Below are 15807 nucleotides of genomic sequence, written 5' to 3'. Positions count from 1 at the left end.
CTGTGTAAATGTAGGCCTATAGGCTAGCTGGTCTCTGTGTAAATGTAGGCCTATAGGCTAGCTGGTCTCTGTGTAAATGTAGGCCTATAGGCTAGCTGGCCTCTGTGTAAATGTAGGACTATAGGCTAGCTGGTCTCTGTGTAAATGTAGGCCTATAGGCTAGCTGGTCTCTGTGTAAATGTAGGCCTATAGGCTAGCTGGTCTCTGTGTACGTGTAGGCCTATAGGCTAGCTGGTCTCTGTGTAAATGTAGGCCTAGAGGCTAGATGGTCTCTGTGTAAATGTAGGCCTATAGGCTAGCTGGCCTCTGTGTAAATGTAGGCCTATAGGCTACCTGGCCTCTGTGTAAATGTAGGCCTATAGGCTAGCTGGTCTCTGTGTAAATGTAGGCCTATAGGCTACCTGGCCTCTGTGTAAATGTAGGCCTATAGGCTAGCTGGTCTCTGTGTAAATGTAGGCCTATAGGCTAGCTGGTCTCTGTGTAAATGTAGGCCTATAGGCTAGCTGGTCTCTGTGTAAATGTATTCCTATAGGCTAGCTGGTCTCTGTGTAAATGTAGGCCTATAGGCTAGCTGGTCTCTGTGTAAATGTAGGCCTATAGGCTAGCTGGTCTCTGTGTAAATGTAGGCCTATAGGCTAGCTGGTCTCTGTGTAAATGTAGGCCTATAGGCTAGCTGGTCTCTGTGTAAATGTAGGCCTAGAGGCTACCTGGCCTCTGTGTAAATGTAGGCCTATAGGCTAGCTGGTCTCTGTGTAAATGTAGGCCTATAGGCTAGCTGGTCTCTGTGTAAATGTAGGCCTAGAGGCTACCTGGCCTCTGTGTAAATGTAGGCCTATAGGCTAGCTGGTCTCTGTGTAAATGTAGGCCTATAGGCTAGCTGGTCTCTGTGTAAATGTAGGCCTATAGGCTAGCTGGTCTCTGTGTAAATGTAGGCCTATAGGCTACCTGGCCTCTGTGTAAATGTAGGCCTATAGGCTAGCTGGTCTCTGTGTAAATGTAGGCCTATAGGCTACCTGGCCTCTGTGTAAATGTAGGCCTATAGGCTACCTGGCCTCTGTGTAAATGTAGGCCTATAGGCTACCTGGCCTCTGTGTAAATGTAGGCCTATAGGCTAGCTGGTCTCTGTGTAAATGTAGGCCTATAGGCTAGCTGGTCTCTGTGTAAATGTAGGCCTAGAGGCTACCTGGCCTCTGTGTAAATGTAGGCCTATAGGCTAGCTGGTCTCTGTGTAAATGTAGGCCTATAGGCTACCTGGCCTCTGTGTAAATGTAGGCCTATAGGCTACCTGGCCTCTGTGTAAATGTAGGCCTATAGGCTAGCTGGTCTCTGTGTAAATGTAGGCCTATAAATGTGCCCATTTAGTGATCTGATAATATGTCTGAATGTCTTAACTCATTGGACAGGAAAAGGCGCAACTCTCACTCATGACTTTTTTTATTTTTTATTAAGCAAGTTTAAAATATTGAAGTTTGAAGGGCATTGAAGACCGAAACGTCAATCTTTTAAACTTGCTTAACAAAACTAAAACTACGATTTAAAAAAAATGGTGAGCGAGTGTTGCGCCTTTTCCTGTTCAATGATGTTTACACATTTTTAGGTTGCACCTCTGCTCACGTTGGTTGAGCACCTTCAACTTCTTTCCAATTTTGATCGTCTTAACTCACCATCACTGTGGAGTTTCTCAAAGTCATTTTTCTTCCCCTCAAACAGCAAGTAAACAAAGTCTGTTTTTACAACCAGTGAGAATGACAACATTTCCTCAATGTAGCCTATTTTACTCATCTTTTCAGCTCTCTTCCTTTCGATAACGACTCAGCATGAAAGGGGAAAAATGTCATGCTCTGATCCGGTTTAACGTCATAAAATAGGCCTACCTGATTACTTCTCATCCCTTGCGCAAATAGCCTACAGCTGTGTCTGTCTTTCCTGAGCTCACTGGCCAAGGAAACTCTGAGGGCCCAGAATATTTTATACAATGTTGGAAGTTTTCTAGCACAGGCCAGACCAAATTACTAGTTGGGATGCAATGTTTCAAGTTCCTTGCAGACAGGCCATGTGTAGCCAATGTGATTTATAGAATATTTATTTTCATCAGGATATGTTCTACATGCAGGCTGCAGTGTTTTTGTTGGCTATTTGTAGGCTGTTTTTACATATTGGCAATAGAAGTAACTTTTTTTTAATTGAATAATTTTAATTGGGATATAATTTATTAACCACGTGACATTGATTTGAGACATGAAGATGTTATTTTAAATTAAATTTAAAGGTTCCATGAAAACCATAACTGACACGCAGATCAGTAGAAATGGCACGATAATCTGCCACTCCAAATGGAAAAATCTGTTGACCGCTGGTGTAGCCTATTATCCTCAACTTCAGGAGGGTAACAGCAGAATCTGAGAAGGCCAGCAGCAGTGAGGAGGAGGAGGGTCGGGAACAGGTTGATCTCTGGCTCCCTCTTTAGTCATTTATGTCTTGATTTTTTAAAAATGTATTGCCGTGCTTAAAGCGTCAGACAAGCTCAGTAGCCTACATATAGTTGATTTTATTCAAACAAAGGGTGTGTCTAATATTTGGAAAAATACCCGTTTTAAAATGTATACCAATCGATTGGTCGAAAGAACAGACTGTCGACCAGGATACATTTTTTTTTGTCGGCACAGCCCTAATAGCTTTATTCCCTGTATTGTACAGCCTACTGTTATGAAGTCATATGTACATCACACCAACTGACTGTTTCTTCTGATGTTGTTCACACAGGAGACCATGTTGAGACATTCTCTACATCCAGAGAGCAACAGCAGGAAAATCACAGAGCTAAGAGGTCTCATCCCTGCCCACATTGTGAGGAGATTTTCCCATTTCTATCAAAACTAAAAATACACTTAAAAATACACACAGGAGATAATCTGTATTCCTGCACTGACTGTGGGAAGAGTTTAAAAACATCACAGGCTCTGACAGTTCATCAGAGAGTGCACACTGGAGAGAAACCTTACTCCTGCTCTGATTGTGGGGAGCGTTTCTCTCATCAGAGCAACTTAAAAACACACCAACGTATACACACAGGGGAGAAGCCTTACTACTGCTCTGACTGTGGAAAATGTTTCACAACATCAACTGGGCTAAGAGTTCATCAGAGAACACACACAGGAGAGAAGCCTTACTTCTGTTCTGACTGTGGGAGGAGTTTCATAACATCAAGGACTCTGACAGTTCATCAGAAAATGCACACTGGAGAGAAACCTTACTACTGCTCTGATTGTGGGGAGAGTTTCTCTCAACAGAGCAATTTTAAAACACACCAACGTACACACACAGGAGATAAGCCTTACTACTGCTCTGACTGTGGGAAGGGTTTCTCTCAACAGATCCACTTAAAATGTCACCAGCGAATACATACAGGAGAGAAGCCTTACTCCTGCCCTGACTGTGGGAAGGGTTTCTCCCAACAGAGCAACTTAAAATGTCACCAGCGAATACATAAAGGAGAGAAGCCTTACTCCTGCTCTGACTGTGGGAAGTGCTTCACAACATCAACTGAGCTAAAAGTTCATCAAAGAGGACACACAGGAGAGAAGCCTTACTCCTGCTCTGACTGTGGGAAGAGTTTCTCCCAACAGGGCAGCTTAAAAATACACCAACGCATACATAAAGGAGAGAAACCTTACTCCTGCTCTGACTGTGGGAAGTGCTTCACAACATCAACTGAGCTAAAAATTCATCAAAGAAAACACACAGGAGAGAAGCCTTACTTCTGCTCTGACTGTCAGAAGAGTTTCTCCCAATTGGCTTCCTTAAAAACACATCAACGTATACATAAAGGCAAGAAGCCTGATCAGTTGTCTCAGGCCAGTTAAGATTAGTCACTCCATCGCTTCATTCTCATCTCGTAAAGGAAGTGGTAACAGGGAATTTTATAACATTAAGACGAACACTCTATTGTAATCCTATTGTTTCTCATTGACAACTGTGCAGAGGAGGTGGTGCTGGAGATGAATATTGAATTGAATATGAAGTTGAAACATTTAAACATTTTCCTTTTAAGGCAAAAACAAAATGAGGTTGGTCTGTTGGTCGGGGTGGATGGGTCTGCATATAACATGAACGTATTGCAACCCAAAGGTTTCATGTTCGAATCACATCATAGACAACTTTAGCATTTTAGCTAATAAGCAACTTTGCAACTAAACTACATGACCAAAAGTATGTGGACACCTGCTCGTCGAACATCTCATTACAAAATCATGGGCATTAATATGGACTTGGTCCCTCCCTCTGCTGCTATAACAGCTTCCACTCTTCTGGAAATACTTTCCAGTAGATGCTGGAACATTGCTGTGGGGACTTTCTTTCATTCGGCTCGAAGTCAGCGTTCCAATTCATCCCAAAGTTGTTCGATGGGGTTGAGGTCAGGGCTCTGTGCAGGCCAGTCAAGTTCTTCCACACCGATCTCAATAAACCATTTTTGTATGGACCTTGCTTTGTGCATAGGAGCATTGTCATGCTGAAACAGGAAAGGGCCTTCCCCAAACTGTTGACACAAAGTTGGAAGCACAGAATCGTCAAGACTGTCATTGTATGCTGTAGCGTTAAGATTTCCCTTCACTGAAACTAAGGGGCCTAGCCCGAACCATGAAAAACAGCCCTAGACCATTATACCTCCACCACACTTTACATTTGGCACTATGCATTGTGGCAGGTATCGTTCGCCTAGCATCCACCAAACCCAGATTTGTCCATCAGACTTCCAGATGAGGCGTGATTCATTACTCCAGAAAGTCCAATAGCTTTACACCACTCCAGCTGACGCTTGGCATTGCACATCTTGGTGATTTTAGTCTTGTGTGCAGCTGCTCGGCTATAGAAACCCATTTTTTTGTGAAGCTCCTGACTAACAGTTCTTGTGTTGACGTTGCTTCCAGAGGCAGTTTGGAACTCGTTAGTGAGTGTTGCAACCGAGGACAGACAATTCTTACGCGCTTCAGCACTTGGCAGTCCCGTTCTGTAAGCTTGTGTGACCTACCACTTCGCGGCTGAGCCGTTGTTGCTCCTAGACGTTTCCACTTCACAATAACAGCACTTACAGTTGACCTGGGTAGCTCTAGCAGTGCAGAAATTTGACAAACTGACTTGTTGGAAAGGTGGCATCCTATGACAATGCCACTTTGAAAGTTGCTGAGCTCTTCAGGCCATTCTACTGCCAACATTTGTCTATGGAGATTGCATGGCTGTGTGCTCGATTGTATACACCGGTCAGTAAAGGGTTTGAAGGGGTGTCCACATACTTTTGTGTGTGTGTGTGTGTATATATATATATATATATATCTCAGCAAAAAAATAAACATCCTCTCACTGTCAAGTGCGTTTATTTTCAGCAAACTTAAGATCCGGGCTCTTCGCTGGCCATTCCTGTCTTGCAGGAAATCATGCACAGAACGAGCAGTATGGCTGGTGGCATTGTCATGCTGGAGGGTCATGTCAGGATGAGCCTGCAGGAAGGGTACCACATGAGGGAGGAGGATGTCTTCCCTGTAAAGCACAGCGTTGACATTGCCTGCAATGACAACAAGCTCAGTCCAATGATGCTGTGACACATCGCCCCAGACCAATGACAGACACTCAACCAAATCGATCCCACTCGAGAGTACAGGCCTCGGTGCAACGCTCATTCCTTCAACAATAAATGCAAATCCAACCATCACCCCTGGTGAGACAAAACCGTGACTCGTCAGTGAAGAGCACTTTTTGCCAGTCCCGTCTGCAAAGGTTGGTTTGTGCCCATAGGTGACGTTGTTGCCGGTGATGTCTGGTGAGGACCTGCCTTACAACAGGCCTACAAGCCCTCAGTCCAGCCTCTCTCAGCCTATTGGGGACAGTCTGAGCACTGATGGAGGGATTGTGCGTTCCTGGTGTAACTCGGGCAGTTGTTGTAGCCATCCTGTACCTGTCCCGCAGGTGTGATGTTCAGATGTACCGATCCTGTGCAGATGTTGTTACACGTGGTCTGCCACTGAGAGGACGATCAGCTGTCCGTCCTGTTTCCCTGTAGCGCTGTCTTAAGCACGGACATTGCAATTTATTGCCCTGGCCACATCTGCAGTCCAATGAAGATCTGTGAAGTTATTTGGATTTTTACGAATTATATTTGAAAGTCAGGGTCCTAAAAAAGGGATGTTTCTTTTTTTTGCTGAGTTTTTATAGTGTATTCAGAATGTTAAGTTAGCATGCAACTATTTAGCATGTTAATTAACGTTAACATCAAATTGGAATAAGTAAAATATAATACGTATTGCATATTTGTAACATATTGTAATTCGTAACATACTTATACATCCTACAAATCGTATTATATTGTACGACTCATATTACATTCGTAGGCCATTGTCATGTAACATAATATACTGGTATCATACTAAAGTGAGCGGTATGGATTTTTGTAAGATATAATACGTTTTGATCTGACACCAAGTTGTCCCTCAGGGCTTTGACCGTTGTTGCATCTGTGGATCGCTCTGGATGGGAGTCTGTCAGATGACTAATGTGATGTAGATGTCGAGCGACTTCACTGCAAATAGATTGTATGTTTTTAAATATTCAACAATGATAATAAAATAAAAAGCTATTCCTCGGCAGGTAGAGAGAGTGTGATGATGATCAGTATCAGATAGAGATGGTGTGATGATGATCAGTTCTCTGTGGGAATGAGTTAGTAGATACAACATGTATCAGATAGAGATGGTGTGATGATCAGTTTTCTGTGGGAATGAGTTAGTAGATACAAGATGGTGGTGTGATGATCAGTTTTCAACATTAGGTTGGGTGGGTTCTTTTTTTACTACATGACTTTTGTTTAATGATACACAGGCTATGAAATGACTACATGTGTTTATTACATTGTCTTATAAAACTAGATTGATTACTTTAGTAGTCATTGTTACATTTATTTGGATAACTGCAATGAATGTAATTGATCTATGACAAATAAACATTCTTTATGAATTTGTGCTGGTTTAACCTTTTGTATTTTCTATATAGTTAACCCAAAAAAACGTTTTTGTTTAATTCATGGCATTCAAAATATCTATCTAGTCAAAACATGTCACTACACCTTTACACATCACCATTGGGACAATCCAATTTGCTACAATTCATACAAATTAATGTTTTACAGTGTAAAGGACTTAAACATGTTTCTTATTGAATTACAGTTAAATAAAACAAAAACAAATTGTCATTTTTAAAGTGTTTTATATGGTACCAAAGTCCAGGGACAGCATTACCACCACAATCCAATAATGACCCAGTTACTATTAGGGAATGGAACCAGAGAGGAAGCTTGTGTTACCTTTCTCACACCACTACAGTATTCATTTCAAAAGACCTTTTCCACGACCCATTGTTAGAGCTCAATATATACCCAGGACTATAATGAGGGTCAGACTGTTGTAATGCCCAGTTGATTATGTAAATAAGTCTTGTAGAACTCTGGTATTGATGGGTCATTTCAGGGTGAGTCATTGATATGAATGTTCAGAGTGAAAGAGCTGTGACCTCCCCTGTGATGGCCCACATCTACCACAACCTTTCCTATTGTGTTAGTAAGCACCACAGCATTTTAGGAAGCTATTGTTCAAATTGTGTTCATAAGTACATTACAATGAGAGGGGGTGTGGCCTGCACAGGGGAGGAAGTTGATCCCAGACTTCTATTTAGGACTGGGATACTATTCAGAGTTGACAAATTACACACTCCAAACCTACAGTCACTGCGTCCTGATTGTGACAGTGGAGCCAAGTTTGCACTGCAGGATCCAGAGATGGCATCAGTGAAGCTGGAAGACTGCAGTCAAACACTGGAGCTGAATGTCAACTTTAAAGATGAAGAAGAGGAGGAGAAGATTGGGAAATCTGTTAATCATGGTAAGAGCAGGTTATATCTAACTATAAATTATCTTGATAAATTAGACCTCCATAAATTATCATCCAGTCTATTGTTAGGTTGAATTCTGTAATTCTGACATCCAATTCTCTTCAACGCTTTTGAATGAGGAAAATGTGGAATTGGAATTTGGGTTGAATTGACTAATTGAAATGGAATTGACCCTGACAATTGATAACCCTTTGCGATAATGAGTGGGGGATGATATAGTTAACACTTTTCAAAGGGAAGTTGGTTTTGAAGTTTCTGAATCTGAGAGATTAAGATCAGTAAACATATTTACCTGTATTTAGCACCTTTAAAAAACAACTAAAGTACTTCAATATATACTTAAAATATGTTTTTTACTGGTACCTGCTAGATTCAGACACTTGTGAGCGTCCAAGAGAAAAATGTGTTTGTTCGTGAGTCTCAGCTTGTAGGCCGAACTTTTCGGACGATACAGACAGAAGTTGGTGTCTCCTGGTCTGACAAACAACACCGCAGCTCTGCCACGGAAGGACGACATCAGCGGATGTGGTGGATTGAGACGCAGCCCATGCAAGAATACATCTAATGCTTAAACAGAAGGATTTTGATGGGGATTTCTTTATTATTATGCTCACCAAGTGTTGGCTAGCTAACTGCAGAGGCATAACTGTAGCTAGCTAACGTTAGCAAACGTACTTAACTAAATTTAGCTAGGTAGCAAACGTTAGCTGGCGATGTTATTAGGCCTACCAACTAGGCCAGCTAGCTAACAAGTTACCATAGCACATTGTACAGAGTATACCTTCCATGTAGTATATTGAGTTTGTTTTTGTATTAGCTAGCTAGTTTTCTAACATTGACTAGCTACTGTTACCTAACCCACAGCTGGCAAATAGCTATGCTAAGTTCGCTGTTCGCTGCTAGCTACCACCTTTGTGTGAAGTTAGCCACAATAACGATTATAAATAACTGGAATTTACGGTTCGCCTTCATAATAAAAGTCCCCCATTGGAAACAACAGGGTGGGGTCAATATTGGGTTAGTAATACATATATTTCGTGTTAGTATGCACTTTCGTAGCTAGCTGGATAACCCAATAACTAGTTATCAAGGCCTAGGTAGCTATAGCCCTAAACTATCGAAAGCATGTTGATGATAACTATTGTATGATAATGTGTCTAAATTGTCATACATTATTCTCTACCACAGATTTCCACAAGATCTCAGATTCCAGGATGGGAAAATACTTACTAGAAAGAAACATATAACAACAGAGACAGAGTTGTTGATTTCCATTGTTATTTGTAACACTAAAAAGGGGAGAAAAATACAATCCTGTTTTTCTAAATGAGTTACAGTGCATTTGGAAAGTATTCAGACCCTTGACTTTTTCCACATTTTGTTACATTACAGCCTTATTCTAAAATTGATTAAAATGTAATCTGCAATCTACACACAATACCCCATAATGCCAAAGCGAAAACAGGTTTTTTATATATTTTTTTCAAAATATATCTAAAAAAACAACAACCTTATTAACATAAGTATTCAGACCCTTTGCTGTGAGACTCGAAATTGAGCTCTGGTGCATCCTGTTTCCATTGATCATCCTTGAGATGTTTCTACAACTTGATTGGAGTCCAGCTGTGGTAAATTCAATTGATTGGACATGCTTTGGAAAGGTACACACCTGTCTATGTAAGGTCCCACAGTTGACAGTGCATGTTGGAGCTAAAACCAAGCCATGAGGTCGAAGGAATTGTCCGTAGAGCTCCGAGACCGGATTGTATCGAGGCACAGATCTGGGGCAGGGTACCAAAAAATATCTGCAGCATTGAAGGTCCCCAAGAACACAGTGGCCTCCATCATTCTTAAATGGAAGAAGTTTGGAACCACCAAGACGCTTGCCCGAGCTGGCCGCCCGGCCAAACTGAGCAATCGGGGGAGAAGGGCCTTGGTCGGGGAGTTGACCAAGAACCTGATAGTCACTCTAACAGAGCTCTAGAGTTCCTCTGTGGAGATGGGAGAACCTTCCAGAATGACAACCATCTCTGCAGCACTCCACCAATCAGGCTTTTACGGTAGATTAGCAAAAATTAATTTATAAAAAATGTCTAAACCTGTTTATTATTGTCATTATGGTGTATTGTTTGTAGATCGATGAGGAATAAAAAAAACAATTTAATGCATTTTTGAATAAGGATGTAATGTAACAATGTGGAAAAAGTCAAGGGGTCTGAATACTTTCCCGAAGTAATTTGTCACCCAGTACAGCCAGGAGAGGACTGGGCACTGCTCGGATCCTGGTTCCTCTCTAGGTTTCTTCCTAGGTTCCTTCCTTCTAGGGAGTTTTTCATCTCCACTGGGCGTCTGCATTGCTTTGCTCTGTGGGGTTTTAGTCTTGGCAAAAAAAAGCCTTACTCCTGTAATCCTGTTGTTTCTCACTGTGAGAAAAGGGAGCGTTCTAGAATGTTATCCTCTCTTTACTTTACTGATCAGTGTGAAACCTGGTCAGTTCTGGTGTGTTTTGTTCGCTTCTATTGTAAAGATATTGATATGACCTTGGATTTGCCCTGAGGGTTGACTATCCTCTGTGACTGGGTGGTACTGCTTCCCTCTGCAGTTTTCTGTGGGAATAAGCTGGTAGACACAACATGTATCAGATAGAGATGGTGTGATGAACAGTTTTCTGTGGGAATGAGCTAGTAGACACAACATGTATCAGATAGAGATGGTGTGATGATCAGTTTTCTGTGGGAATGAGCTGGTAGACACAACATGTATCAGATAGAGATGGTGTGATGATCTGTTCTCTGTGGGAATGAGCTGGTAGACACAACATGTATCAGATAGAGATGGTGTGATGATCAGTTTTCACCATTCGGTTGGGTGGATTATTTTTGTTTATTAAATAGTATTTTAAAACTAGACTAGTTATTCCTTATGAATATGTTTGGATAACTTAATTGAAGCCTGCTTAATGTATCTTCCAATGAAAAGTAAAGATTGCACATTCATTTGTACTGTTCTTCTCTTTTGTGTAACGAATTACAAAAAAAACATACTTTAAGTGACATATTTAGTGCTTTTCTGAAGCTTGCAAGACAGGAAGTTTTTAAATGAGCATCACAAAGCTAAATCTGACCTATTCTCTTTATTGATCTACTGAATCATTGTAGTTATGGGGGGTTAACTTTACAGTAAATATAATGCTTTTGTTTAATTCATGAATTTCCAATAAATGTATCTGTATTTATCTACTCAATACATGTCATGACACCTCTACACACTGGGACAAGCCAATTTACTAGTCACCAATATTCTCTAAATCAAATCAGTGATGACTGTTCAACAGTCTTATGGCCTGGAGATAGAAGCAGTTTCATTCTCTCAGTCCCAGCTTTGATGCACCTGTACTGTCTCCAACTGCTAGGGGCGGCAGGTAGCCTAGTGGTCAGAGTGAGCTGCTAGGGGTGGCAGGTAGCCTAGTGGTCAGAGTGAGCTGACAAGTTCACTATCTGTTGTTAACCCACTGTTCCCCGGGCGATTATGGCAGCCCCTTGCACATCTCTGATTCAGAGGGATTTGGTTAAATGCTGATGACACATTTCAGTTGAAGCCGTTCAGTTGTACAACTGACTAGGTATCCCCCTTTCCAAGATGGTAGCAAGGTGAACAGGCCGTGTCTCTGGTGGCTGAGGTTTATGATGATCTTCCTAGCCTTCCACTGAGATTATCTACAATGAATATGTTATGGGTTAAAAACTTAGACACAAAAAAAAGGCTTATTTGTCTAGCTAATCGTTCTCACTTTTATATTCTACATGGTTTAGTAGTAGTTAGTCTATCAGTCCAATAATGTCGCTGTTGCACTGTGGTAGTGGGGGGAACAGGAAGTTCCGGGTTGGTGCCCACCATTCTACAGAATAAAGAAAACGCCAGAACTGTGCTGACCCTTTCTCTTTATTATTACAGGTATGTAATAGAACGTTTAAACGGACTAACATCGAAATAACGTTTGGGAAAGGTTTTGTGTCAAACCGTGTGAGTGAAGAACGTGAGAAAAAAACATTTACAAGCACACGGCGTGGTGTCCACCACACGTTTTCAATTGTAAGGCTTTCATTGTTCGTATATAACTCAGTGGGTTTCGCCTGGGGATGTTCAGTACAAAAACGTTGTGGAAGTTGCAGATAGAAATGCTCTGAATAGAACTGACATGATTCCTTAGAATCAGAGGCATGTTTGTTCTACATAATACATTTCTATCTGGTCATGGCCAACGTCTCCGTCCTACCCGCTTGTCCCTACATATGTGAAGCTAGCCACAATAACGATTAGCCACAATAGTGGAATTTGCGGTTCAACCACAAAGTAAAAGTACCTCATTGAAAGTGAGGCAAACTGATAGAAAATAGTGGAATCATTCCATATTTGGACTAGATAACATGATTGGAATGTTACTTAATTTAAAATGAATTACAATAATTGATTAAATTATAAAAAAAGAGAAAACAACGTTTGAAATCCCACTGTGGATGTTATAGACCACATAATTGCATTGGGGACATTTTTATATGTACTTATGAAACGGGTTGGATTGTGCACCCAGGAAACAGGTGACACCCACAGAAAACAATTACCAAGAGTTAACACATATTAATGTCTTAGCTGTTATTGCAGGACTTTGACTGAATACTCACCTTTCCAGTCAGTCTATTACAGGGGTTCTCCAGTACTATTTGAGACATGACACATTTCCTAGGTGGCAAAGGTCCAGATGGATATTGTCATTTATTGGCGTAACAAACTCCCAACTTGCAACCACAAAATCTTCACAACCCTCTTGTTGGCAGGTTTAAATGTAATATCACTCAATTCTATACATTTTGAGATGGGGCAACATTTTTTGTTGTTGCAGTTTTAAAGCAAATTTCCTGCAATTTTACACTTTTCCATGTCTTATGTGTTTATATGATACCAGGGGTCGAAGCCCAACCAAAAAAGTATTATTATATATATTCTAGGTTCTGTGGTCCGTATTGACCCCATTCTGGATCCGGATCGTGGTCTGTATTGACCCATTCTGGATCCGGACCGTGGTCCATATTGACCCCATTCTGGATCCGGACCGTGTTACAGTATAGTACAGTATAACGTACTGTATTGTACTCTACTCTAATGTACTGCGATATGGCTGGGCGATATGGAATAAATATCATACAGCTGTATCTTGAGTTTTTAAATTTTGAAATGTATTTATTGGCAATTCACGATGTGTGTATATATATATACTTTTTTTTTCTCTAAATAAGCCTTGTACAATTAAAGGTTGAATACACTGCATTTCAAACAGTCAGCAATAATCTAATGAATTCAGGGCTTGTGATGTTATACCTAAGCTAAATATAAGCCTTCCACAACCATAACACCCACTAATAATTGTATTATTTTATCAAAATAGTTTAACCTGCTATTTTTTGTTGTTTCAATAATCACTTCTCTCAAGGCCAGGTGCTGGTGATTAGCCTGCTAATCTTTATGTTTCAAGTTTATGTAACAGTATAACTTTAGACCGTCCCCTCGCCCATACCCGAGCCCCCCTGCACACATCAACAACTGACACCCACGAAGCATCGTTACTCATCGCTCCACAAAAGCCACGGCCCTTGCAGAGCAAGGGGAACTACTACTTCAAGGTCTCAGAGCAAGTGACGTCACCGATTAAAACGCTAACTAGCCGTTTCACATCCGTTACATTTAGCCAAATTGGATCTATTTGCTAACAAGGTTTAACAGTTGAATTGTTATGAACACACCCTTCTTTCTGTCTCCAACTGTTTGAAAAGCTTGTTAGCCTGTCCACTTTGTTCAGATGTTAAATCAAGGGGCCTACCTTATTTCTCAGAATGAGAACGAGTTGTCAGTGCATTCTGAAGGTTCAGACCCCTTCCCTTTTCCACATTTGGTTACTTTACCCTTATACTAAAATGGATTAAATTAAATGTTTTTCCTCATCAATCTACACACAATACCCCATAATGACAAAGCAAAAACAGGTTTTTAGAATTTTTTGCAAATTTACAAAATAATTAAAAACCTAAATGCTTTATTTCCATAAGCATTCGGACCCTTTGCTATGAGACTCAGAATTGAGGTCAGGTGCATCTTGTTTCCATTGATCATCCTTGATGTTTCTACAACTTGATTGTTGTCCACCTGTAGTAAATTCAATTGATCTGACATGATTTGGAAAGGCACACGCCTGCCTATATAAGGTCCCACATTTGACAGTGCATGTCAGAGCAAAAACCAGGCCATGAGGTCGAAGGAATTGTCCGTAGAGCTCTGAGACAGGATTGACTCTTCCTAGAGCTGGCCGCCCGGCTAATCTGGGCAATAGAGGGAGTAGGTCCTTGGTCAGGGAGGTGACCAAGAACCCAAAGGTCACTCTGACAGAACTCCAGACTTCCTCTGTGGAAATGGGAGAACTTTCCAGAAGGACAACCATCTATGCAGCACTCCACCAGTCACTCCTTTATTGTAGAGTGGCCAGACGGAAGCAACTCCTTAGTAAAGGCACATGACAGCCCGGTTGGAGTGCCAAAAGGCAAGAACTCTGACCATGACGAACAAGATTCTCTGGTCTGATGAAACCAAGATTAATCTCTTTGGGCTGAATGCCAAATGTCACATCTGGAGGAGACCTGGCACCATCCCTACAGTGAATCATGGTGGTGGCAGCGTCATGATGTGTGGATGTTTTTCAGCTGCAGGGACTGAGAGACAAGTCAGGATCGAGGGAAAGATGAATGGAGCAGGGAGATCCTTGATGAAAACCTGCTAAGGACCTCAGACTGGGGTAAAGGTTCACCTTCCAACAGGACAACGACCCTAAGTACACAGCCAAGACAATGCAGGAGTGGCTTTGGGACAAGTCTCTGAATGTCCTTCAGTGGCCCAGCCAGAGCCCGGACTTGATCCAGATTGAACATCTCTGGAGAGACCTGAAAATGGCTGTGCAGCGACGCTCCCCATCCAACCTGACAGAGCTTGATAGGATCTGCAAAGAAGAATGAAAGAAACTCCCCAAATACAGCTTATAATGTCATACCCAAAAAGACTTGAGGCTGTAATCACTGCCAAAGGTGCTTCAACAAAGTACTGAGTAAATGAGTCTGAATACTTATGTAAATATGATATTTCTGTTTTAAATTTTTAATACATTTGCAAAAAATTCTTAAAACCTGTTTTCGCTTTTTCATTATGGGGTGTATTGTCTGTAGATTGATGAGGGGAAAAAAACATTTAATACATTTTAGAATAAGGCTGTAACGTAACAAAATGTGTAAAATGTCAAGAGGTCTGAATATTATCTGAATGCACTGTTTAGGAAATCTAGTTTAGAATACGCTAAGTTCATTTACGTAGTGAACCCTTTATAGTGTGAACTTTGTGTCTAATGTAAGGATGAATTGAATGTTTTGTTGTCAGCTCTTAGCTACCTGATCTAATATAGTTTGAGAATAAAGATTGTGTCAGAACTTTCAAGACTCATTTTTGTGTACTTTTCTCTTTATTACTACAGACCGACTCAGATTAAGTCTGAGGCCGGTAACATCAACAGTGAGGACAAACCCAGCCTGCCTCTCTCCGTCCACACTGAGTCCAAACCTACAGTCACTGGGTCCTGATTGTGACAGTGGAGTCCAGTTTGCACTGCAGGATCCAGAGATGGCATCAGTGAAGCTGGAAGACTGCAGTCAAACACTGGAGCTGAATGTCAACATTAAAGATGAAGAAGAGGAGGAGAAGATTGGGAAATCTGTTCATCATGGTAAGAGCAGGTTCTAACTATATCTTCGGAAGTTTGAGTAATAGACCTCCATAAGT

At 41.2% G+C, this 15807-nt stretch overlaps 1 protein-coding gene across 5 annotated transcripts in view; it reads left to right on the top strand.

Moving 5' to 3' along the window:
* Window positions 1-15807, top strand: part of LOC110515909 (uncharacterized) — a 113752-nt gene that overhangs the window by 89219 nt on the left and 8726 nt on the right. For 2 of the 5 annotated variants that reach the window (XM_090207089.1, XM_090207094.1), the window contains one exon: window positions 15503-15751. The exons of 2 other annotated variants lie outside the window; for them this stretch is intronic. In XM_090207089.1, the coding sequence (XP_090063215.1) occupies window positions 15503-15751 (249 nt within the window). Of the gene's footprint in view, window positions 1-11796; window positions 11890-15502; window positions 15752-15807 lie in introns of those variants that run through there. One more of the 5 variants, XM_036951215.2, reaches the window with a different exon arrangement.

Source organism: Oncorhynchus mykiss, chromosome 18 (genome assembly GCF_057628025.1).
Source record: "Oncorhynchus mykiss isolate SJ-2025 chromosome 18, ASM5762802v1, whole genome shotgun sequence".
Lineage (NCBI taxonomy): Eukaryota > Metazoa > Chordata > Actinopteri > Salmoniformes > Salmonidae > Oncorhynchus > Oncorhynchus mykiss.
Note: the sequence above shows the minus strand (reverse complement) of the source record. Positions and strands in the feature narration are given on the sequence as shown.